At 34.0% G+C, this 26,062-nt stretch overlaps 1 protein-coding gene, 1 long non-coding RNA gene and 1 pseudogene across 2 annotated transcripts; all 3 read left to right on the top strand.

Moving 5' to 3' along the window:
• The first annotated feature begins 4,742 nt into the window (after positions 1-4,742).
• Positions 4,743-7,473, top strand: LOC132276173 (protein CYSTEINE-RICH TRANSMEMBRANE MODULE 13-like). Its single transcript, XM_059777489.1, has 4 exons — positions 4,743-4,854; positions 4,953-5,040; positions 5,131-5,368; positions 7,232-7,473. Exons 2-4 carry the CDS (start codon positions 4,998-5,000, stop codon positions 7,284-7,286), a joined length of 336 nt encoding a protein of 111 aa, XP_059633472.1. The 5' UTR covers positions 4,743-4,854; positions 4,953-4,997; the 3' UTR covers positions 7,287-7,473.
• A 2,710-nt stretch (positions 7,474-10,183) lies between these two features.
• Positions 10,184-11,801, top strand: LOC132279347 (uncharacterized). Its single transcript, XR_009471301.1, has 2 exons — positions 10,184-10,322; positions 11,559-11,801. It is a non-coding gene; the product is annotated as an uncharacterized LOC132279347 (long non-coding RNA).
• A 5,426-nt stretch (positions 11,802-17,227) lies between these two features.
• Positions 17,228-19,222, top strand: LOC132277281 (uncharacterized; annotated as a pseudogene).
• The last annotated feature ends 6,840 nt before the right edge of the window (positions 19,223-26,062 follow it).

Genomic DNA, 26,062 nt, shown 5'->3' with positions numbered 1-26,062 from the left:
TATGGCAAACCATATAGAAGGTCCATGTAATTTACCATTTTCAACAAGTATTGGTTGTCAAGAATTTAAAATTTTGAAAAAGTCTAAGGGGTGAACAAAGGAGTAGATGTATTTATTAATTTGATAATATTACAATACACGAATCATAATTAATTCACTAAATGTGATACCCCTTGGATCCGAGACACGGGTTGATCAGGCCCAGACCTAAGCCCGAGGGAAATATCAAACAATTAATAATTTAATGAACACAGAATACAAAATTTAAAGAATTAGAAATAAATAATAAAAATAGCTGAATTGAATTCTAATGAAAAATCCCCAAAATATAATTATTAAAATCCAAACTCCAAAACCTCCAATCAATTAACAACTCGGGAATTCATCTAGTGGACCCCTAATAAAATCCCAACTGTAAAAGAAATAACAGAAATAAGATCCAAAGCTAATAAGTAAGCAATTCTACATAGTCGGTGGAATAGAAGTCTGTATCTGCTTTACACGACTAAGCTCTAACCCTGGAACTGACGAGCACCTGAAAAATATAAGAATGGGTCAAGCCCACATGCAAGTCCTGATCTACTACAATCCAAACAGGAATCCGATACGCAGATACATTCTAGATAGACTCAACAATATCTATAGGAGTCCATATATGTATATATTACACACTATAGGACGCTCACTAGTCCAATAGGTCTGTCTCAGCCTGAGTAGAGATACCATGCAAATCGCACATTACGTGGTCATGTGTACCTAGACCTACCAGGGAACAGCAACTATTGTCCAGCTATCTATCCTAGGTGATATACGCGCCCTAACCATGGTCCTGAGACTCAAGCTCATACCATGGCACCATATAATAAATATATAAAGTCCGTACTCCTAATACAAAATATCATCCATCTGTATAGTGGTCTGATACATGTATAACAACTCCATCTTGAAACCACAGTAAGTTATTCAATTATTTGATTGACATGACATAAGTAGGTGATGGACTTAACCCATATGATTAAACCATACCTTAATCCAAGTTAGGTAGAACTTTGTGTTTTGAACCAGTCCATACCTAGTATGTCACCGTCCCAAACCGGTACATACCATCCTCCGGTTAACATAGTTGACAATACAGTATTAAATAGTCATCAACCATAATATGCACAAGATAAATTAATCCATATACATAAATATTAGGCATTCAATACAGGGCCTAAAATCATATCCAATGTTGTAAACTGCTATAACATATACAACCATTTACATCCTCCAGTAAGATCCATGAATTAATACAATTTAGTACAATTGAAGTACCAATTAAATCCATACTAAGTATAGTTGATTTTAATTAATTCACCATACCTATAACACTAGAAAAATATATGATTATATATAATTAGATTATATATAAAAACCGTGCCAAGTTCCAGTAAGTAAAACCAACAAGACAGTGTGCAAGCTACCAGTTTTCTCCTAAGTTTTTCTTGCACTATTCTTCAATCCAATTATGATTTTATATTTTTCCATCAGAATACCAATCTTATACAATCCCATACATCACTTAAAACAATTTAAACGAAGTGCAAACACCCTGTGTAGCCTGAACAAGCCCCTAAAATCAATTCTGTAACGTATAAGGATAGAGCAGGCTCTTTAAAAACTTAGAGCCTGCTCAAAACCACTTAGAGCCGGCTCTAATTCTCTTAGAGCCAGATCCAACTCTTTGGGAACCGGCTCTAAGGGTTTTGGGAGCCTGCTCTCCCTCCCTTAGCAGCCGTTGTTCGTTTTCCCTTTGTCTTCTTCGACTCTGGTGAGTTTCCAGCCCTCTGTACTGTATTCTAAATCTTATTCTAGGTTCAATCTTAGTCCTAAATAAATTTTTAGACCACTGATACCCAATAAAAACATGTATGGAACACAAGTTTAAAAGCAACGCTTTCAGAAATTTAGTTAGTAGTTTAAAGCAACTCAAAACAGATTTATTCCATGAATTCTAAATACTGTTTTAAAAACATGTTCTAGGATTTAGTCATAGACCCAGATCAATTACCAAGCATCCATTTGCATTACTAACCTCCATTAAACAAAACGTAAATGTGAACAACAAGAGAAACCCACAACAGATTATCACAAATTCATGCAAACCAGTTAATTCCACGAGATCAAATAAAATTCATATATGCATAAAAGACTTGTTATCATGCTTGTTTAAATCCGTTTTAGTCTTTATTTAATCCCTGGAGTCTAACTAGGCATGCACAGAACACGAATTAATGAAAAAGAGAATAACAGAGACTTGCCTTTGAGTTTCAGATTTGAAACTCTAATTCACCATCTCTGAAGATTCTGTTAATATCCTAGACTGTAGTTCCACAAAACCACGTTCCTTTCTCCTTGATCCCACATAGCCTTCCTCTCCTATCTCTCTTTGTTTTCCCTCTGTATCTCACAGTCTCTGCTTTTACAGAATTTACGTTTATTTTTCTAAAAACCCTCAACCGTGTATTGCTTTATATTTATAGGTGTATATTAACACTAACCCTAATCCATGTACAACTCGACCCATAGAACAACCTAGGTTATATTCCAACGTTGGCTGAACTGAAAACCTAATATAACTCTATGTGCCACCTTCCATACAGTCACATTGAAAACCTAATTAACTGTAATTAAAACAATTCACTTTAAACAACTAAATTAAAACCATTAAATTTACAAGTAAATTAAAACCATTAAACCATTAAATGTAAGTAAATTAAGTCAATAAAACAACTAGAGCAAACCAATTAAACAATTAAATTCAATTACAACAATTAAATCAATTAATTTAAAACAAGTAACAAATCCATTAAATCAATTAAATTAAAATAAATAATAAATCCATTAAATCAAACCAAGGAAATAATCAACTGCAATTTAAATAATAAATTAAATATCAGGACTATCATTTTGAAATTAGGGATATTACACTAAAAGAATATATAATTAATATAATGAGATATGGAGCTCTTCTCCCATTGGGGGCCTTAGGTGACCGACCACCTTAATTGCGCTGGGCTGGATGGGTTTAATGCATCTCATCCCCCATCCCCGAACCCAATTTGGGTTACATGTTCTAATCCCATATCCGTTCCTATCCCATTTTAACACGGATAATTATCATCCCTATTAGTTGTATCGATGTTGATGAGAGAAGTTGCAATGAGAAAGAAAAGTTGGGATCGGAGAGAGAGTGGCCGCTGTGATGGGAGGGAGAAAGACAAACGAATGGTGATGACAGATGATTTGGTTTTGGTGTTTTAATTTATGGAATGATACTATAGTCCAAGTAATAATATATAAGGACAATATCATAATCATAGAATATAAACAATGCAAGTGTGTCCATCCTTGCACTCGCCCGACTCTGCATTGCACGAATTTTCTCTTCCCCACTTCAAAATCATTGCCATGTTTAGCGTGAGTGAATGGAATCAAATGAAGTGGGAATGGAATGTTTTTGTCTGTATTCTTTAGTTTGGTAACTTACTTTAAAGTTGGAATAACGATTCTTTCCCATTCTCCGAGAATGGTGATTCCCATTTTTCTCTTCCCCACTTCAAAATCATTGCCATGTTTGGTGTGAGTGAATGGAATCAAATGAAGTGGGAATGGAATGTTTTTGTTTCCGTTCTTTAGTTTGGTAACTTACTTTAAAGTTGGAATGATGATTCTTTCCCATTCTCCGAGAATGGTGATTCCTACTAATTTATTTCACTCTCCAACTGAATGAATGACCATTCCATTCCCACTTAAAAAATAATAATAATAAATAAATGAATAAAAAAAGCATTTAATGACATGTCGGCTATATATATATATATATATATATATATATATATATATGTTTTACAAAAATGAGATATTTTTCTGTGCAACCAAATATGGGAATGAGAATAGTCATTCCATTCTCATTTCATTCCCATTCCATTCTCTGATTCATTCAATTCCTACTTAATTTCATTTAACCATACCAAACTAGCCCAACCGTCCCAAACATAGCGGACTTGGGTTTGTCACTCTTAAATATACATTTAATTAATCATTAAAGAAATCATTTCTAACCTGAATATGATAAGTTTACAAGCACATTTTTATAACAATCATGTTACATTTAATTAAATTGATCTAAACGAGATATAAAATGAATTAATGGATCAAAAAATATAAAATATGTCAATTGAAATCAATATGAATATGATTAAGACAAACCTAAATACTATCTTATCTCATGTATGAATAGTGATGGGCTATGTTTGGTGTGAGTGAATGGAATCAAATAAAGTGGGAATGAAATGCTTTTGTTTTTATTATTTAATTTGGTAAGTAACTTTAAAGTTGAAATGATGATTCTTGCCCATTCTCCAAGAATAGTGATTCTTATTAATTTATTTCACTTTTCAATTAGAATGAACATTCCATTCTCATTTTAAAAAAAATAATAATAAATAAATAAATAAAAAAATATTTGATGAAACATCGACTACACACACATATATATAAATATATTTTATAAAAATATAATATTTTTCTTTACAATCAAACATAAAAATGAGAATAATCATTCTACTCCCACTCTATTTTTTAATTCATTTTATTCTTAAATATTATCAAGAGTCACCGACTCGTCTTATCCAGGTATCTAGACGGGATATACAACATGAAGTCTATGAAGACATATGTAATCTGACACGTGGAGAGTGTGAGGGTGCGTTTTGTCGGCAATGCCTTTATTTATGCCGCGACACGCAAAGGGTTGGTGGGACTTAACAGTTACGTTCTCTCTCTCTCTCTCATTAACACAGCACCCAGCAGGTATGGAACTATGAACTTTCCTCCTCTGTTGTCATGCTAAGGTCCAATTTTAATTCCTATAACTGCAAATTAATGTCAAAATCACTCATCTTTTGAAGGATCGAAGTTCCATTTCAGACTAGACTAGCCTAGAGAGCAAAGCAATGAGCTATCAACATGTTCATCACGAGTCTTACCCTCCACCAGGCAAAGCCAATAACTCATCTTTTGTATATTTGTGCATTTTAATTAATTAATTAAATTGATTTGGTGAATAATCTATGCTTTTCATTTCAGGGTATGCACCACCGCCAGGAGGAGGAGGATACCCATCTGCAGTACCTCCACCACCGGGGTATCCGTCAGAACCGCCGCCACCTCCGCCACGGCCATATGAAGGGTACCCTCCCCCTCCTCCACCCGGGTATCAAGGTTACTTCAACGATGGGTACCCTTCACCGCCCCAACACACACACCACCAGCAATACGAGTTCTACCGAGATGAAACTGGCTGTTCTTCCTTCCTGAGAGGCTGGTATGTCATCTCTTTTATCTCCCTATTTTTTTTCCCCTGTTAGTAATTTCTATTTTTGGTAGTTTCCTTTTGATGGATATTACTGTATATGATATGATAATAACCTAATTATCATGATGATTTGGTAACTGGGTTGGATCAATTTTTTAATTTGGGACTAGTATGTCTTTGGGTCTTAATTCCCAAGCCCTAGGTTAAGGTTAGGGAAAGGAATATATATATATTTTTTAATTTGGGGACTCTTAATTTGGAGTGTATTTGTCACCAACTGTTTGAAAATCCAAAGCTGAATTAACATTGCTATGACACTGAAGTCTGAACTCCTGATATAATAATATTTCAATTTTGAGTATTTTATTGTTAATGACTCTGGAATTGTATGGGATTTGGGATATAAAATTCAATCAGAGTTATTACCCTTTTTCTGTCTTCAATTTCTTTGTACTTTCTCTGGTTTGAGGAAATCTGAAACCAAAATTGTGGTATATTTTTCTGTTATTTATTTTGAATAAGGTCTTCATCTCCTTTAATCATTACCAATTCAATTCATATAGTCATCTTTGCTCAAAGCTTGTTATCTTTTAGCCAATAAAAACCCTTTTTTTTTTTTTTTTTTCCTGCACTTCCATTAAGGTGAGTCTGGTTTACATTTCGTGTTAGTGGGTTGGGTTTGTGTGAGTCACTTTATGCTATATGTGTCAACTCGAACACGACTCATTTTTTAATTCATTTCTAAAACGTTGGCTTGAATACAATTTGTTTATTAGTACGACTTGTTTAATAAAGGGCTCGTGCAACCTATAACACGACACAACCTGTTTAATAACTTGTTTAAGATTTCTTTAAATTAAAGAAATTAAAACATCATCAAATGATCAAAATAATTAAAATATTAATGAAAATTTGTGGAATTGATAGACCTTTCACTATAACCGTGAATTGACAATATATCCGTATTAATCTAAAAATAATATCTATTACTCTGGTTGAAACTGGTCACATGTATATTAACCGTTAAAACGGGTTGAGTCTCAAACTCAAATGCGACCTGTTCTTTTTAGTGGGTTAATCCGATTGGCAACATTGTAACACAAACAGGATTAAGGTCAATCCACTAATTTTGTGTTGGTTTGAGTTGTATTAATTAATTGTATCAGAATTTGCAACCTTACTCAATATGTTTGATTCATGGAAGTTGGACCTCCTCACATTTTTCCCATTGTAGCAATCTTCTGAGGATGGAATATACAATCCTCAATATACAGATTGTATAAGACATTCAGATTTAAAAAACTAGGATTCACGTTAGTCAAGGCATGCAATTGGAGAGCAATATAGAATGGTTTTTATATATATATATATTTTCTTTGCTTAATTTCTACTTAAATGTCTGTGAACGTATTAAAAAATTCCTAAGATAAGTGGTTTTTCTCTGTCAGATATATATATATATATATATATGTTTTTGGTGGGGGACAAAAATTGGTATTTCTCTGCCATGATTCATTCCCTATCGAGCCATGTTTGCAGATTGTGTAAATGATTAAATGCAGTGACTTCAATTGCATCACCATGCTTGGTGCTACAAAAGAGTTGGATTGTCTCCACATGTGAAATTAATTTTCTTCAATAAAAAATTTCTGCAACTTTAACCGAAGCAGGTCTTTATGGCATGTTGAATGCCATCTCCAAACTTAGGTTGGACATTCATCTGTCAAATGTAGGGTGCTACGATATATTGGTTTGTGAAAAATACTCAGATAGATGCATGTCCCATCTAATATTACTGCATCAGAATCAAACGGAACCTTATTATTCTTAGACCCTCACTCGATATTGTTTTGCTTGATGGAACTTTTGCAGTATGGCCGCTCTTTGTTGCTGCTGTCTGTTGGAGCAGTGCTGCTGCTGCTTCTAGATGTGTGCGATACATTTGATCAAGTGTATGTGGTATTCTGTAATTTGCTATTGGTATCAGTGTCTGAATTGTTAAAGTATCCTTGGAGTCTGGTCTCATTGTAATTTAATGAAATATTAAATTTAAATATTTGTATCCATATATGGTGGATTTAATATGTTTTGGAATTTATAATTTTTCTTACTGATATTTTGATCTAACCAATATTATGTTGGGGACTTGATCTGCTTTGTAGTCTGATGATCTGTTGATGGAACATTTGTGACAAAGCTGGCATTGGTCACATTCTAACTTTCATCTAACCCATCACAATCCCTTTGAATTGGTAAGCAATAGCATATATTATAAATTATAATACATGTATTCCAGTGCTGTAAATGTTTTTGTGCACAACATATGTGAGGAAGAAACAAAAATGGAGTGGAGCATAATAATTATAATCTGTACTACTATAGGATTTAGAATCTTTCATTGAAGATTCAAGACGAAAAATCCTTGTCCTGGTTATCTGGTGGCTGAACTTTGAAGGAAGAAAAAACCATAATTGATTTGTGTGTATCTGCATGCATTTGTTGTTTCGCCATGTTCTGCACCGCACAGATTTTCTCTTCCCCACCCCATACCTATTGTGTTGCCATTGTTACCGGCTCGCATCTGCACGGCTTCCCCACCCCATACCTATTGTGTTGCCATGTGGTGCCTTGTCCCGCACCTGCACGGGTTTTCTCTTCCCTCTCGTACAGTCATACCTAGCGATGGCAACAAGGCCCCATACCTTTGTGGTGCCTTGTCCCGCACCTGCACGGGTTTTCTCTTCCCCATCTCATACAGTCACATCTAGTGATGGCAACAAGACGTCTAACTGAATATAATTCCGCCTTTCTATAAAATTTTACATTTGGGCTCCGTTTGGATTAAAATATTTTTTTTGAAAAATATATTTTTTTTCAAGTAAAATATTTTTTTACTTTTTACTTCTGTTGGTGTTTGGCAAAGGTTTACGTCAAGGTCAATTTTATCGGAGGATAAAATATGAAGTATGAAGGATAAAATATGGAAAATAACTTGTCGAAAATTAATGAATAAATTATTTTTGTTAAATTTTAATATTTTTTTTTCTTTGAATATTTTATGACAACCGTATACCAACAAATAAAAAATATTTTAGGTCTCAAGGAGCCTTCATCTCTTGGGTCCTGTCCTATCCTAGATGGACAAATTTCATCCTCTTAGGTGAAGAGACACCTATACTAAATTAATTACTTAATAAGATTGGTTCTGAAGGGTCAATCGGTTAAAACCCATGTTACATATATCAAAGTACCCAAACCCATATTATATATACAAAATTATCAACTAATTGCCTACAGCTCAAACCCTAGTTTTCATTCTGGTACTCAAACGCAGAAGTCAAGCTCCAAATCTACTGAAGATAATAAATTTTCAAACAATTTCGTTTTCTATGATTTCCATTTCAATCTCTCCATATATATATATATATATGTATGGTACCTGATTTGGCCCAAAGCAAAGGCTTTTTGGTGGAGAGACTGGTCGAATTTGATGCTACAAAAATATGTATACAGATATGTATATGTATTATAATTTACAATACAGTACATATATTTGATGCAACAGAAATATATATGCAAACAAGAGCCTCTCGTCATACTTGATACAGAAATATACATATACATGTAATATAAACTCATGGATCACAGGAGCGGTGTAACGGGCTCGGATGAATATCGTATAAATCGGTTCATAAAAGTATATAACGGTATCGAATAATTAAAAAAGGATTACGAGCCGACTGATACGGTGAACCATGCATAAATTACAATATAGTAAGAAGGAGAAAGGCGCTGCATAAATTACAATATAGGAAGAAGAAGAGAGGTGATAGTCTGCAGGGGGAGAGAGAGATGGAGTGGGCGTGGAGAGTGGCGTGTGGCAGATTGGCGGTGGTCGTTGAGGGTGGGGAGTGGTTGTGATTAGGATTTTCTTTTATTTTTAAATTTTTTACTCCCTCTGTCCCAATTTAAATGTCGTGGGGAGTAAAATTTTTTAAAGAAATATATGGGACATACCCTGTCTTTTTGAAAAATATGACATCTTTTTTAGGACAAAGAGAGTAATACTATATAATTTATTTAGGCACATGTCAATTTCTTATCGAATCAAATTTTTTTAACGCAAACATAATAAGTTCCTCGAGTTAAACAGGTCATTCCATACCGGACTAACTTACATAAATTGGATTAGTCAAACTATAAATAAATTGATGGGATACATGTAATTAACATGTCAATCGAATAGACACAAATATAACTCAAGTCACCGGTGGTGTTCAGCAGTAAGGTCATGTCAGAGAGTGTTGGCGTGTTGTCCAGTGTTATCACCTTAAATGGTTTCCATATCTTAGTGAATAAAGCATATGTAGCCAAAAGAGTCCTCTGATGACATACACACATAAATACATGAAAACATGTTATCTGAGTGACCCTGCGTTTCTTGGCCATATGCCTTTTATTTAGTAGATGCAGCGACACGCAAAAGGTTGCTGGACTTCTTAACTCACTTAAGTTTCTCTCTTTCTCTCTCTAACTCAACAAACACATTCTCTCTCTCTCTCTCTCTCTAACTCAACAAACACAGCAGGAGGTCCTCCTCTTTTGTTATGCTAAGTTCCATTACAAAGTACATCAATAACACCCAGAAGGAATGAGTTATCAGCATGTCCCTCCACCAGGCAAGCCAATAACTTGATTACCAATTAATCTTCAACAATTATCACAAACTATATATATACAATTTGATGTTGTGTATGTATGTATTCGATCTAATTAATTAAATTCATTTATTAGTGAACATAATATAATATATGCTTTTCATTTCAGGGTTTGAAGAGTGCGTTCCTTCCCCTCTACTTGGGTATCAAAGCTACTTTTGCGAGGGGTTCCCTTCACCATCTCAACAATACGACCACTACTACCAAGATGTAACTATGTGTTCTTCTTCCTTCCTCAGAGCCTGGTATGTCATTTCTTTTTCATCTTTTTTTTGGGCTCTACTTGTTTCTTCCATGGTCAGTTGGGGTTTTTATGATACTGACTATCAATTTTTTATTTTTATTTTTATGTCTGTTAGTAATTTCTATTTTTGGTAGTTTTCTTTTCATATGATGGTAATAACCTAATGAACAAAACTTGTTGGAATGAACTTCCATCCAACCTGCTGAGCAATTTTATTGGGTCATATCAGCAGGTAAGTGGTAATTTTAATTAGGTTAAGTATTATTCTAATCTAATTATCATGATGATTTGGTAACCGTCTTGGATTATTTTTTTGATTTGGGATTGGTCTATCTTTGTCTTAGTGGTTTTGAATCTTAATTTTCAATCCCTATGTCAATTAAGTTTGGAAGCTAGTAGAGAAAATAAAGGTTTTTTTTTTTTTTTGTTTTTTTTTTTCTTTTCTGGATTTGGGGACTCGTAATTTGAAATTAATTTGTCACAAGTTGTTTTACTATGTTTGGGAGCACCTAATTAATGGCTTGGATTTAAAATTGGAGGAAATTTACGCCTATTCAATACTTCCAAATGCAACATTTGAAATATTAATTGAAACCCCAAACTAAATTCACATTGCTATTAGTCTGAACGGATATAATTATCTTTCGATTTTGCATATTGTATTGTTAATAGCTATTAAATTGTATGGGAGTTTGGGATGTATAATTCAATCCAGGGTTCTACTTTTGCTCTTATAACCATAGCTCATCTCAATTTATTAGATCCAATATAGGGTTATATACAACTATGATCTCTCTACAGGATTACTATACGAAGGAGCTCATCATGGTTTGGTTGATAACCAAAGCTGAATTATTTCGATCTAAAAATAAAACAAAATAAAAAATTGAAAAAATTGATTTTTAATGCATAATATACATGTGAAACGAAGGGGCTGACAGTATAGTTGAGATCAAGCATTGCTACTTGTATCTATAGCTTGTGTTAATCGTTCATTGCTTCTCTGTTTGAAAGAAATCAACTTTTTCATGATTGTGAAGAGATTGAGAGCTATATTTCTGTGGGATTCTAATAAAAGTATAAAACACACAACATTACCCACGGGGTAGACCGAACACCGATTATGAGAGGGAGTCTCGCGGAGTACAAGAAAACTTTTACTACTGCATTAAAATCAAATTCCTTGACCACCCTCACTTGTTATTGTTTTGTCTGACGGAACTTTTGCCTTTTGCAGTTTGGATTTTTTTTGTTGCTGCTGCGTGTTGGAGAAGTGCTGCTGCTTCTAAGGTGTTTGGCGCATTTGATCTAGTGTATGTGTTCTGTAATTTGATATTGGTATCAGACTTGGAGTGTGGTCTCGTTAATTTAATGAAATATTAAATAACTATAATCCATAGTATATAGGATTTAGAATCTTGTAGTGTGGTCTTTTTGCAATGAAAACTCATGCAGCATGTTACATCGTATTATAAATAAATTTCTAACACCACTAAATTAAAATTTCGTAATTGTTATGTTATTGATTTAAAGTTGTTGAGTTAGTGTTGTATTGTGGATTTAAATCTATTGGACCTAAAATTGCAAAACAAATTATTCTATTGTGGTGGTTGGTAGGGGTGCAACTCGGGTGGGCCCAATTCAAGCCCAGACTAAAAATTTTCGAGCTTGGACTGTACAAATTGCAATTTGGTTTGGGCTTGAAAAATAACAACTTGAATTAATTTTGGGCCACGCTCTAGTTACTGTGTTGAGCAACTTGAAGCCCGGAGCCCGCCCTCAATTTTTAAATCTGATGAACCTAATTTATAATCCCGAATAATGAACTCCATATGTATGTGTTGGATGCATGTGATTGATCATTTATCACTTGATTGTAATATATATATACATACACTTGAATCATATCTTTTGAAGATATTAGTCAAGTTATTAACTCTATTATGATTATTTCATTTGTTATTGCATAAATATGAAATCTAACTTGAAATAGCAACTTGAGTTGGAAGTCGAATTCAACTCAAATTTTAGCCCCAAATACAAATTCGAATTAAATCCAAGCTTAAAAAATTAAGAATGAAAAAAGCTCAGATTAATTAACTTGAGTTGATCATTAGATTAGGTTGAATTAGAGTTAAAGATTTCATACGTCGAATAAGTGGCCGAGCCACATTAGGACCAATGGGGGCAATTGCTCCGCTGGAATTTCCTTTTAGTTGTATTTTTTGCATATAAGTTTTGATAATTATAAAAGTGCTCTCATGAACTTTTAAATATTTATAAAAGATCTTACAAAAACTTCCAAAAGTCAAAATAATCTCTCATTTTTCTAACTCATTTGTCCAACAAGATATATATATATATATATATATATATATATATATATAACATGTTTAAGAATCAAAATTCAGGGAAAAAAAAACTCCTCTTTTGTTATTGAATTTTTGGTATTTGTATTTTCTATACACGAATCTTGATAATTACAAAAGTTGCCCTGTTGAGCTCCTAAAAAATTCACAAAAAAAACCTAAGAAAACTTCCAAATTTCAAAAAACCTCTCATTTTTTAATTCATTTGCCCAACAAAAATTTCAAAATTCAAAAAAGACCTGTATCTTTTCTCCTATCGTGTGGCCCGCTAAATTTAAAGAATCAAAATTCAGAAAAACTCCTTTGTTGCTATTTATTATTTTGGTTCAAAATTTCTTATCATATCATTGTCAATGGTTGCTTCCACTGAACTAAATTTCAGACTCCACCACTGCCTTGGATTGAGTTTGAGTTGAGCTTCTAACCCGCCCAACACGTAGAGTTGCACCCTTGGGTTGTGTAAAGATTAAAGTTCTTGTCAAAACTTTGAACTGTCAGATATTGAAAATGTCTCGTATATAACTCTGAAGTTCGGCAATTATAGATGAGACCAAGTCTATACTGGATTGTGTAAGTTCTAGCCAAAACTTGAACAGTCAAAGACTGAAATGTCTAAGTTGAAAACTACGTTGTTGGACCATTATGGATGAGACCATCGACAGGTTTTAAACAACTTCTGATTTAACCATGAACTGGATCGTATATGCTATATTTGTGTTATAGAAAAGTAATTACTAAACAGGGAAGGTGGAGTCAAAAGTCATGAATTTTCAACAAATTTGAATCTTCTAACCCGTCTATCCAATAAATCTAAATCCCTATATATATGGAAAGGCTTGCTTTGTTATCAAATCATCAGTAGTAGTCATGGGATAATTCCTAGAAAATGGAATTATTGAGCTCGATCAAAATGACTGTCATGGGATAATTCCTAGAAAATGGAATTATGAAGTTCTTACGTCAAAATGATAAAGTCCATGTAACTCTTTCCAAAATGATGGAGTTTTTATCAAAGTTTGATCAAAACATAAAAATTTATTGTACATTATCATTTTATTCTCAAATTACCCATAATTTTATCAAGATATATATATACCAAAAGCACCACGCCATTTCCAGAATCCTTTGTAATACAAAACTATTGGAATTAAGAAATAAAAAATATACAAAAAGAAAGGCCATTTAGAGCTGCAACTTTTCATATTTCCAACCACGATGATGGTTTAAAAAAATTCGTCCACTTCCTACATTGCCAATTGGCTGATGAAAGAAACAAAGCGCGCCTTCAATTTGGAAACTAAATTTTTTTACTGGAACTTTTTCCTTCATGAATACCACCACATTGGTGACTTGCTTTCTATAATATAAACATGTATGTGTGTGTGTATATATATATATATATATCACGTTGTGGGAAAGAAGAGTAAAGCAAGAGGAGAGTGGGGCAGCGCGAAAAAGAACAATATGTCGTAGATAGGAGGAATTTTGAAAAACTACGTAACCTTCACCTTGTGTAATTGTTTTTCCAAAAGGGAGACAAAAAGAGGGGTAGATGAAGGGAGAGAAAGGACAATTTGGTAATCAAGACATACCTTTATAAAAAATTTCATTTGACTTTGGCTTACCCAATGTTATCCTTTGTTCTGCACCCACCGGCAGAGCGGCCTACAAAGTATGCATGCATACATTTGACATGCTTCAAATTCTGTAACGTTCGGAGTCCTTTGCACATGACTAGCCGTTTTTATACTAATCCATATTACTGTAATTTTATTTATGATCTCACTTGAATGCATCGTAAACTTCTGCTTTCTTTTCAAACTTACCTTGTATTGGGGCGTAGTACTAAAAAGTCGGCTTGGTTTAGTCGCAAATTTTCATCTGCAGTATCATAATCTGTTCCTTTTTCTTTTTTTCTTTGTTTTTTTGGTGACTATAAATTTCGCCACTTTTTTTTTTTGGAAGTTAATTTTCACCAAGTTCCCCAGACATAATTTGTCAGAAAATTGGGGTTCCTCGGTAGGGATGTCAATTTTTACCGCCCTGCCGGGGCCCTGCCCTGTCCCGCCTCGTTAATAACAGATATGGAAACACTTTTTATACCGTTAGGGCCGGCATAGATACAAATTTTGTACCCATCGCGGATCACGGGGACGGGTAGGGGTTCAATATACATATCCTAGGGGCCCCGCCCCGCTAAGCATATAACTATATTATATATATATATATATATATATATATATATATATATTCATACATATACATATACGTAAACTTGGTATTAAATTTACTTTTGTTTTGATTATGGTAGAAGTTAGAGTTTAGAACTTCTTGTGATTTGGTTGTATTAAACTTTTATTTTTATTTATTATATTCTATTATGTTATGTGTATGTTATTATTATTATTTTTTGTTAGGATACATAATTTCATTTATATTGTGTCATTTTCAGGCTTTCCACATTCAAATAGCAGACGTTTAAGTTTCAAAAAGTGGGAGAAAAAAATTTGTTTGCAGGGCACAATATTTCCCAACGGGGCGGGGCTGGACATGAAAATCCAACCCATTAAGGGTCTTGGGGCAGACATGGACTTGACAAAAATTAAAAAGAATGGGATGGGATTTAGAAAAACTCGCTCCGAACCCACTCCGTTGCCATCTCTATCCCTCGACCTGGTTATTTTACTTTAGTTTTTCAATATGATTCTGTCTTTATTATCAATTTAATCACAAATAGACAAGGCACATCCCCCTAGTGAACCATCTTTTTAGGTGGATCCCGACTGAATGCATCAGTCCCATCAGACTCTCCTTAATCCCTTATGGGGGGAGTAGCTTCAATTTTAGTTGCAAACTATGTTCTACGATATCAATATATCATCGTGATTAAAAGTTTGTGAATGCAATTTGAATATTATTTAAAATTTTTAATAAACAGGAGATTCCAAATTTTATTTATTATTTATTTTTCTTTTTTCTTTCGGTAAGTAAGAGGATTAATACACGCACGTGTGTGTATTTTTTGTATAAATCTCATATGTGATGATATTACAAAAAAAAAAAAAAAAAATTATTTATTTTTATCTCCAACAATTATTTTATATCTTTTGTGTAAAAAAATATATCTCTAATAACAATTAATGTCATGACTTTTACTATTTAATATAGGGTTGATTCGTTAATGGAATGAAAAAGAGGGAGGAGAAAGGAAATGTGTTGTTATGGCTATGTAAAATACACAATAATTTTATATATTAATAACATGACAGTGTTTGACAATGTATCTTAACGCATCATAAATGATGGTGTATATTTTACACAAAAAAATATTTTAACATACTAAAAATGCTCTAAAATTCAATCCTTCAAATATTTAGTACCTAATTTTTAATTTTATCAAACAATCAGATAGAAAAATTATATCATCATTTCTACTAAATAAACCAAAAGTGATAAAAACACTGTTCTTTTGGAGTGTGGTATTATTCCTAAGCACACAAAGTTGTAAAAACTTATTGTAATTTTTAATAAATTATATATAAAATATAAAAATTAATTATTCAAATATTAAGATTTAAATAGATGAAGTTGAAAAGAGAAATGTGAGTATAATTTGAATATTATATATATAATGTATCTAAAATAAAAAAATATATATAAATAATATTAGAATTAAGATTCGGGTTCATAGACTTGAATCCAAGTCTACCTCTAATTAACTTCGGTTGAAATCTCTCAGAAGTTACAGGCCTTGTGATTGCCGCTTCTTATTGGTCACAATCCCTATAATTACAAGTTCATTTATGAGATGTCTCCTATCTTTATGAAAATTAAAAATATAAATTTTTAAAACAAAATAACCCTTTATACTTTTATTCTCTTCCGTTTTATCCCTTATATCAAATAACATTCTAGATTGCCAAAATATATATATATATATATATATATATATATATATATATATACAAGAATATATTATTTTCTTTCTTTTTCGATTGCCAAAACAATTAATATTATGATAATGGATTATTTTATTTTCTTTTTTTATTTATATTTTAACTATATATATGTGTGTGTTAAATTCCTATAATCACAATTCATATTATTTTTTTAAATTTGCCAAAACGAGTAATATTATGATAATTAATTATTTTATTTTCTTGTTTAAAATTATATTTTAACTATATATATACTTGCTATATATTTATTTCATTTCCTTGTTTAAAATTATATTTTAACTATATACATACTTGCTATATATTGATAGCAAGTACATTTTTTTTTTTTTTTCTGTGACAATCTATTATTGATAATATAAGAGATAAAATTGAAGAGAGGCAAATAAAAGGATAAAGGGTAATTTTATGTTAGAAATTTATATTTTTAATTTCCATAAAGTAAGCACCCCTTTTTTACTCAGGCTCCAAGTAAATCCAAATCCTAAATACACGGAATGCTTGCTTTGTTACACAAGTCACAACCTCAAAACCCTAAATTCAACCTCTTCAGAAGAATTTTCTGAAGCAAAAATTCCCCGATGGCTCCAGCAAACTCTTTCCTTCTCGGTCCTCCGGAGATCAACCGAACAACGCCTTCCGCTGCCTCTTCCGAAACCACCACCAAGAGCGGCGACCCATTCATCGACCTCATGGTGGCCGATTACAACAACGCACCACCGTTACAGAGCAACCCTCCCATGTGCTACACCGAGAACATGTCAGCCACCTACCTCTCAACCGGCAACCCCTGCCTCGATTTCTTCTTCCACGTTGTCCCAGGAACTCCGGCCGACAGCCTCGCCGGACGCCTACAAGCTGCCTGGGACCAGAACGCCTTGACCGCGCTCAAACTCGTCTGCAACTTGCGAGGCGTTCGCGGCACCGGAAAATCTGACAAGGAAGGATACTACGCGGCGGCTCTCTGGATCCACAAGCACCATCCTAAAACCCTAGCGTCCAATGTCGGCTCGCTTGCCGACTTCGGTTACTTCAAGGACTTGCCGGAGATTCTTTACCGACTCCTTGAAGGTCCCGACGTCCGGCAAAAAGCCAAGGCAGAGTGGTTGAGTCGGAAAGGCATGAAGACAAGAAACGTGAGGGTGATGCAACGAGGAGGAAGAAGAGGAGGTCCAAGAGGAGGAGGAGGAAGAAGAGTTCCAAAAGGAGGACTACACGATCACAAGAAGAAGTTGAAGCATAACAGATCGAATAAATCTAAATCTTCAAAGGATGCTAGGGTTTTGGCGGGGATGAAAAGGGCAGATATCGAGAAGGAGAATGCGAGAAAGTCGAGGGAAGAGAAGAGGTTCGCCAGGGCCAAAAAGGTCGTCGAACGTTACAATCGCGACCCGGAATACCGATTCCTTAACGACTGCATCTCGGATCTCTTCGCAGATCATCTCAAATCTGATCTTCACTCCTTGAATTCCGACGAACCGAAGAATATCAGTCTCGCCGCCAAGTGGTGCCCTTCTCTCGACTCTTCCTTCGATCGGTCGACTCTGCTCTGCGAGAGCATCGCCAGAAAAGTTTTCCCGCGCGAATCGCACCCCGAGTACGAGGGCATCGAAGACTCACACTATACGTATCGGGTTCGTGACCGGCTGCGAAAGGAAATCCTGGTGCCGCTGCGTAAAGCCCTAGAGTTGCCGGAGGTTTACATCGGAGCCAACCAGTGGAATCGGCTGCCATACAACCGTGTCGCCTCTGTAGCCATGAAAAATTACAAAGAGAAATTCATGAAGCATGACAAAGATCGGTTCGAATAGTACCTCGAAAAAGTGAAATCTGGGAAGACAACGATTGCCGCCGGAGCTCTGTTGCCCCACGAGATCATAGCATCGCTAGACGACATGGATGGCGGTGAAGTTGCAGAGTTGCAATGGAAGAGAATGGTGGCCGACCTTACCAGGAAAGGGAAAATGAAGAATTGTTTCGCAGTCTGTGATGTTTCTGGGAGTATGGAAGGGATTCCAATGGAGGTCTCGGTTGCGCTAGGCATATTAGTATCAGAATTGAGCGAAGAGCCCTGGAATGGGAAGCTCGTAACATTCAGCGCCAACCCAACGCTTCAGATGGTTTTAGGGGACGATTTGAGATCGAAAACGGAGTTTGTAAGGACGATGGATTGGGGGGTGAACACTAATTTGCAGAAGGTGTTTGATTTGATACTGGAAGTGGCTGTGAATGGGAATTTGAGTCATGAACAGATGATCAAGCGATTGTTTGTGTTCTCTGACATGGAGTTTGATAAGGCTTCGGTTAATTCTTGGGAGACGGACTACCAGGCGATAACGAGGAAGTTTACAGAGAAAGGGTATGGATCGTCGGTGCCGGAGATTGTGTTTTGGAATTTGAGGGACTCAAGGGCTACTCCGGTGCCTGCGAATCAGAAAGGGGTGGCACTTGTGAGTGGTTACTCGAAGAACTTGATGACATTGTTCTTGGAGGGCAATGCAGCGTTAAGTCCTGAGGGTGTCATGGAAGCTGCCATCTCCGGTGAAGAGTATAGGAAGCTAGTTGTGCTAGATTGATTGATCATATTCTGTACTTCAGTTATCATATATATATATATATATAGGCTTTTTAGGTGATTAATGAGAAAAGTATATAAAATTTTGGTTTCAAAGTTCCAATGTTCTCAGAGTTAATAAATCTATGAATAATTGCAATATATATATATATATATATACACACACACACTAGTCAATGTGTATGTGTATCCATGTGCGACCTTTATTAGTTTTTCAAACTTTGATTTTATAACTTTTTAATAGGACATGCAATTAATGCATTGTCCCTTTTTAAAATTATCAAATTGTCCTTTTAAATATATATAATTACAAATTGTTTTTTTAATTTAAATATATATAGTTACAAAATTTGAAATTTTTTAAAAAGATAAAAGGATAATGATGGATATATAAAAAAAAAAGATGCTTTGACTTTTTAAAGTGGACAACTAATTTGGGACATGTAAAAAGAGAAAAATGGACTACTAATAGGACTACTAATAAGGGAAAGAGGGAGTATAATTTGTCACAAAATTGAAAAAATGTAAATATTTTTATATGTATTTCTTACATCCATCCTAACAAAAAAAAAATGAGGTCCACCATATTAATTAATAATAATAATAATAATAATAAATCATAATTATTAATGTAAAAAAATGAGGTCCACCTTATTAATTAATAATAATAATAATAATAAGAATCATAATAATTAATGTTAGGAAAGACGATTAAGTGGACCGGACCTTTAACAATGTTGAGCAAATAAGATGAGGTGCTAGTTCCCACAAAAATAATAGCATGCAATGATAAAATTGTTACAATGAACTGAAAGCACACAACATATTAATAATTGTGTTTTTAAATATAATTTTTTCTTTTGTATTGGTATTACAAGGATATCCTTGTGCTAAATATATTGACAAACTTATTGATTTTAATATTTTTTTTAAATATATTCATGATTAAAATTTTAAAATTGTATGATGATAATATTTGAAAAAAAATTATTTTTTATTAGCACAAATAATAAATAATAACATGCTACACAAATAAAAATAATTAAACCAAATGAAATGAGTAAACATCTTTGGCGTCAAGATAAAAAGTTTTACTTTTCTTCTTCAGAAGAAATTTGACTTGAACCATTCAATACAAATATTTGAAAAGATGTGAAAACTTTATGAGAATGAAATTTGATTGCACCAAACATATTTTCAACAAAAGTAAAATTAAATTAAAGACAATTCATAAACTAATTTGATTCGCATACTTCACCATGGATATAATTGCAAGTGAAAAAATATATAATGAATAGAAATGAATTTATAAATTCAAAACAAATATATAAAAATGTAATTTTATTGACATTAATATCAAGGGTGGATCCAGGATTTCTCGTTGGGGTAGGCTAATATTAAACATAAATTTAATAACAAAATTTCTTAAGCAAAAAATATATATATACTTTATCAAAGAGAACGACTCGCCACCGTATTTTCAAAGAGAAAGTATGGAAAACAATATACTTTATCTTTTGAAGGAGAATATTCTAGCCAAGAAAATTGCTTGAACCATTCATACTTAAATCGTCGATTCTACTTTCCATATGAAGAGTTAGGATAATTGGAAAGTTTAGGTTGATAAGGCCCCAAATTGACGTAAGCTCGTCTAACCTCATCCATTTGATTTACCGGGTATTCATGTATTTGAATACGTAACCCAGGATCTCTTTCAATAGAAGTGGAGTGAAGTTGATTGGGTTTATCAACTTGAGGTAGGGCAGGATCACTTAGGTATATCATTTTTCAATTGATCATCGTCAACGTTAGATACACTACCACAAGGTATATCTATCCTTTTTCGACTGACCATCGTCACTCATTTGGCCTCTCTTTTGATAGAATGAGAGAATAGACATATTTTTCACTTTCTTATTTGGAGGTTGATGTTGAGCCATTATTATTTAACCTAATAAAATTAAAGAATGAGTTAGATAAAAAATACCTAAATCAAAATATATCAACCAATACCATGCTAAGACCAGCTATAGACTGTAGTTTCTACTTTTTAACATTCTATCACTGACAGTATCACTGCTTGTCTACTTTTTCCAAATTAACATAAACGATGTTGTTTAATTATATTTTAGACTTTTTAGTTTGCAAAACAAGTAATTTTAAATTTTTAAGTAATTTACCTAAATCAAAATATATCAACCAATTAACCCAAACCCTATATTAAGTAATTTTATTAAGAAAAAATCTGGAATAAATATATATATATATATATATATATATATATATATATATATATATATATATATATAATTGAAGAAATAACTTACCTTGAATATCAATTGATCCAATTTGTTGTGCACTTGTGTTTTATACTTAAGAGTCTGAACTCTGAAGTGATGAAAGATTTAAAGCAATTCCAATTTATTGGCCTTCAACAATTTCTACAAAGGAGATCCAATTAGAAATTGTGTGATTCAATTCAATTTGTTGACTTTTAAGTAATTTACCTAAATCAAAATATATCAACCAATTAACTAAACCCTATATTAAGTAATTTTGTTAAGAAAAAATATGGAATAAAATATATATATATATATATATACATGGAATAATTTAAGAAATAAATTATGAGTTACCTTAAATATCAAATTATCAATTGATCGTGCACAGTGATGAATCACGAAAACAATTCCAATTTGTTGGGTAAGACCGTAGGATCGTGGGAGGCTGAAAAGGAAAGCCTGAAATATGAAATGATTTGCCCTAAAATCTGAAGGAGCCGAAGTGCCAAACGTGGGACAGTGGTGGCCGAGACTGTGGGAGGCTGTAAAGTGTAAAGCGTGAAATGATTTGCCCTAAGTTATTATTATTATTATTATTTTTCTGGTGCCCATCGTGTGGTTATTTGGTTTGAGCCTTTCTTTTAGTATGGTGGTTGAGTTGAAGTTGGGCTTCATTGGGTTTTTGGAGTGGGCTAATACTATTTTTTTTTTGGGGAGGAGGGGGGGGGGGGGGGAGAAATTTTTTTGTGTCCGCCCTTGATTAATATAGTAGTAGTAGTAGAAGGAGATTTAGAATGGGATTTCTTTTTTTATTTTATTTTTTTTGTAGACTTATTAAAATTTAATTTTTAGTAGAATGAGAATTCTGAACTGCATGTACCAAATTGTTTTCACACCAAGTAAATATAGACATGTACAAATCTATATATATATATATATATATAATACCTGATAGGGAAAAATAAATTTAACCTATCTTGACTTAACGATAGAGGCAACTAAGTGTTGACCAAATGTCAAATCTCTTCTACTTTCGAAAGATAATATTTCGTTATCAAGGATAACGATTTCCATTGGATAAATACCATAGGATAATGACAAATCTTATCAAGGATAAGATTTCCATGGGATAAGTTCCATGGGATAAGGATTATGATATTCCCTAATCAAGAATAAGGGAAGTGACGATAAATAGGAGACGACTCAGGAATAAGGTACGACGAAAAAACTATTATTAAATCCCTGCCTTTTTTTTAGATCTCCGGTAACCAACTTGATCGTCAGAAAGCACTTGGCAGGCACCACAACGGTGCTGTCAAGGTTTATCCATCTTCTTCTCTCTTCCTTGCAGGAAAACGGTGTCATATCGGACTACGTGAATTTCACTCTCAGCAGTTGGAGCCGTCTGTGGGAACGCCGATTCTTGAATCAATTAATTACTCAGTTGGGTATATACGTTTGCGGTCCGGTATGGTTACCGAAGGAACACCGTCGCAGGGATCTGGTCAAAGGGTAGAGTCGGATGAAAACCTAGACGTCCCAAACGATCAGACATGGCTTGCAGCGTTGGTACTGCAGGTCCAAACTCTGAGTCAAGGTATGGACCAGTTGATCTAGCAGAATACAGCGCTCTTGCAATGTCTTGTTCCACCGGTTCAACAAAACTTACCACGACAAGATCTTTCAAATCCAAACAGAGGTAATGGGAATCTTAAAGAGCAGGATAATCATCCTCCCTAAAATAAGACTGAAGTGGAACAAAGCTAGGTGGGAAACCGACATAGAGAGGTGGTCCACCCATCTTTCCCACGGAGTTCCCGACTGTGATACCCCTCAGATCCGAGACACGGGTTGATCAGGCCCAGGCCCAAACCCGAAGGAATATCAAAACAATTAAAGTATTTTAAAACGAACACAGATGACAAAAAGAAACAATAAAGATAGAATAAAGCTGAAAGAAATAATAATAATAAAACCCTCCATGTAACTGAAAATTGAAACTCCAATCCTCCAAAACTTCAAGGTTACAACTTGGGAATCCACTGATGGACCCCTAACCAAAAGTTCAACTGAAACTGAAAACTGAAAATAGATAATGCTAGAAATATCGAGAGAAGTCCTACGTAATCAGATGAAGGTGAGACTGTCTTCGACAAGCACGATCAAGCTCTAAGGCTGGAACCGTTCTGTACCTGAAAAGAATAATGAAGGAGTGGGTCAGACCCACGAGCAAGTTCAAATCTAAATGCAATTCATACAGTGACCCGATACGCAGATACACCGTAAACACCTCACAATATCTATTTACTCCATACGTATAAATATATCCACACTAAGGGACATTCACTATAATAGGGGTCTCAACCTAAATAGAAGGCAACATGCGAATACGCACCCAAAGGTGGGCATGAGTATCTAAACCTAACAGGGTACACCTTAACCTATTATAACCAGTTACGCATCCACTGCATATACGCACCCTAACCAACGAGTCAGAGACTCAAGCTCAGCTCGTGGTACCATAAACATATATATAAAGTCCGTCCAAATCCAGGGTATGTAGTTCAAATATTTAATAAACTGACATACAACAAACCAACTGGTTAGACACTTAACTTATTCAGTTGATGTGACTGAACCACCGTCCATTAATCCAGGAAGTCACTCAACTTTGTTGCAGTTGATATGTCTTAACCAAAATTAGGATTCAACATTTATAAATCCATTCCTTAAATCCGTTAGATTAGGTTTAGGCGTTTTGAGCTAAACCGTCCCTAGTATGTCACCGTCCCATACCGGTGCATACAATCCTCCATATCCTTGTAAATTACATCATATATATAACACTTTAGTAATTTACAATCCAAAACTAATAACCAAATAATTGCAGAAAGAAGTTTAACAATCTAGCAATTAAAACCGGTATTAATCCATGTAACTGCATTAAATAATTTAATATTCTAACAATTAACATCCAAAACATGCATAGTTCAAATTTGATATAACAATGACCCTATCATGTTTTTAAAATCAGTTCTATAATAATATTATAATCCAATAAATCGCTAAATTAATTCAAGCGATTTAGTTCCTTCCATTCGGTAACAGCGTACTAAGTTGTATACTTATTTTCTGTTTTACCCTTTAGCACCGGGCCACACACTAAGCCACAAGTCCAAATTATTAAATAAAAGACTTCATCATAAATCTAAAATTTAATTTAGAATCATATTATAGCCCCTTAAATTGTCAAATCAAAATTAGACAATAAATTTCCTTTCAGCCGTTAACCGTACGCAAAGTTGATAAATAACGCACTGTTAATTCCACTAATACCAAGAGAGTATTTGATGTAATTCAAGACCTTTATTACATCATAAATTATTTATTAAAAAGCCAATTAAATTTTTAAAACTGTTCAAGAACCACAAGTGCCTAAACAGTAGCCAAAAAACACTGTACGCATCAAAAATGAAAGAGCCTGCTCTAGAAAAATAGAGCAGGCTCTAAATCAGCATAGAGCCAGCTCTACCACCACCTTGGAGCCGGCTCTAAATAGGTGGGAGCCGGCTCTTGGCATTCCAGAGCCGGCTCTCTCTCCCCCTGCGAGCTTCCCCTCCGTTTCAGCTTCGTTCTGACCTCTGTTCCAACTCCGGCCAGTTGCAATCTTTCTGTTGGGTTTTAAAACTAATTTAAGAGTCATATTTAAGCCTAATAGCATCCCCAAGATTTTATTACAATAATTTGAAACCAATTACAGAGATTAAACGAAGCCATTAAATTAGTATGCTTGAAGAACAACACTGAAAATTAATTTAAGAAAATTTCAGTTCTCTTCCAAACCCTTTGTTCCCCTTTACCACTGAACCTAAGGATCTTATATCAATCCCAATAACATCCCCATGGTTCATTTACAGAGATTAAAAGCAATTCCAAAGACTAAAGTTACAACAGAGCAACATGCTTAAAGAACATAAAACTGAAACGAGACATGCATGAATTGTAACAGATTGATTTTCAACATAAACAGATCATTCACATGACATATATTAAACATATATCTTCCAGTTATTGATTGGTTAAACCCTAGAGATTATCTAGGTGCACAGAACACGAGCCAAAGAGAAGGAGAAAGAGAAGAACTTGCCTGTGATTTCAGTTATGAAATCTCGGCGTCGTCTTTAAGTTTTCCGGCAATTACTGCAACACTGTCTAGCCTCCTATAACTTCGTCTCTAAACCTTACTCAACCTCCTTGATCCTCTCTGTAAAATTCCCCTAAAGCCTTGCTCTGTTTCTCTCACAACTGCTCTCTATTTCTCCCTCTGTATCTTGGGTACGTGACAATACTTTTGTATTTTAGAACCCTAAATCCATACACTGTTCTATTTATATATAGAGACGTAAAATAAACCCTATTGCCTGTACGTGTTAAGACAGAGCCCTAATTATAATCCCCGTTGGCCCATAACAAAACCTACGTCGTAGAATAGTATCGGCTACATACGAACTCCATTATACAATTAACACTATAACCTAATGCAATAAATAAAACCTTAA

Source organism: Cornus florida, unplaced genomic scaffold (genome assembly GCF_030987335.1).
Source record: "Cornus florida cultivar Cherokee Brave unplaced genomic scaffold, ASM3098733v1 CherokeeBrave_3.0.0_Hap2_Chr10, whole genome shotgun sequence".
In the NCBI taxonomy this organism is placed as follows: Eukaryota; Viridiplantae; Streptophyta; class Magnoliopsida; order Cornales; family Cornaceae; genus Cornus; species Cornus florida.
Note: the sequence above shows the minus strand (reverse complement) of the source record. Positions and strands in the feature narration are given on the sequence as shown.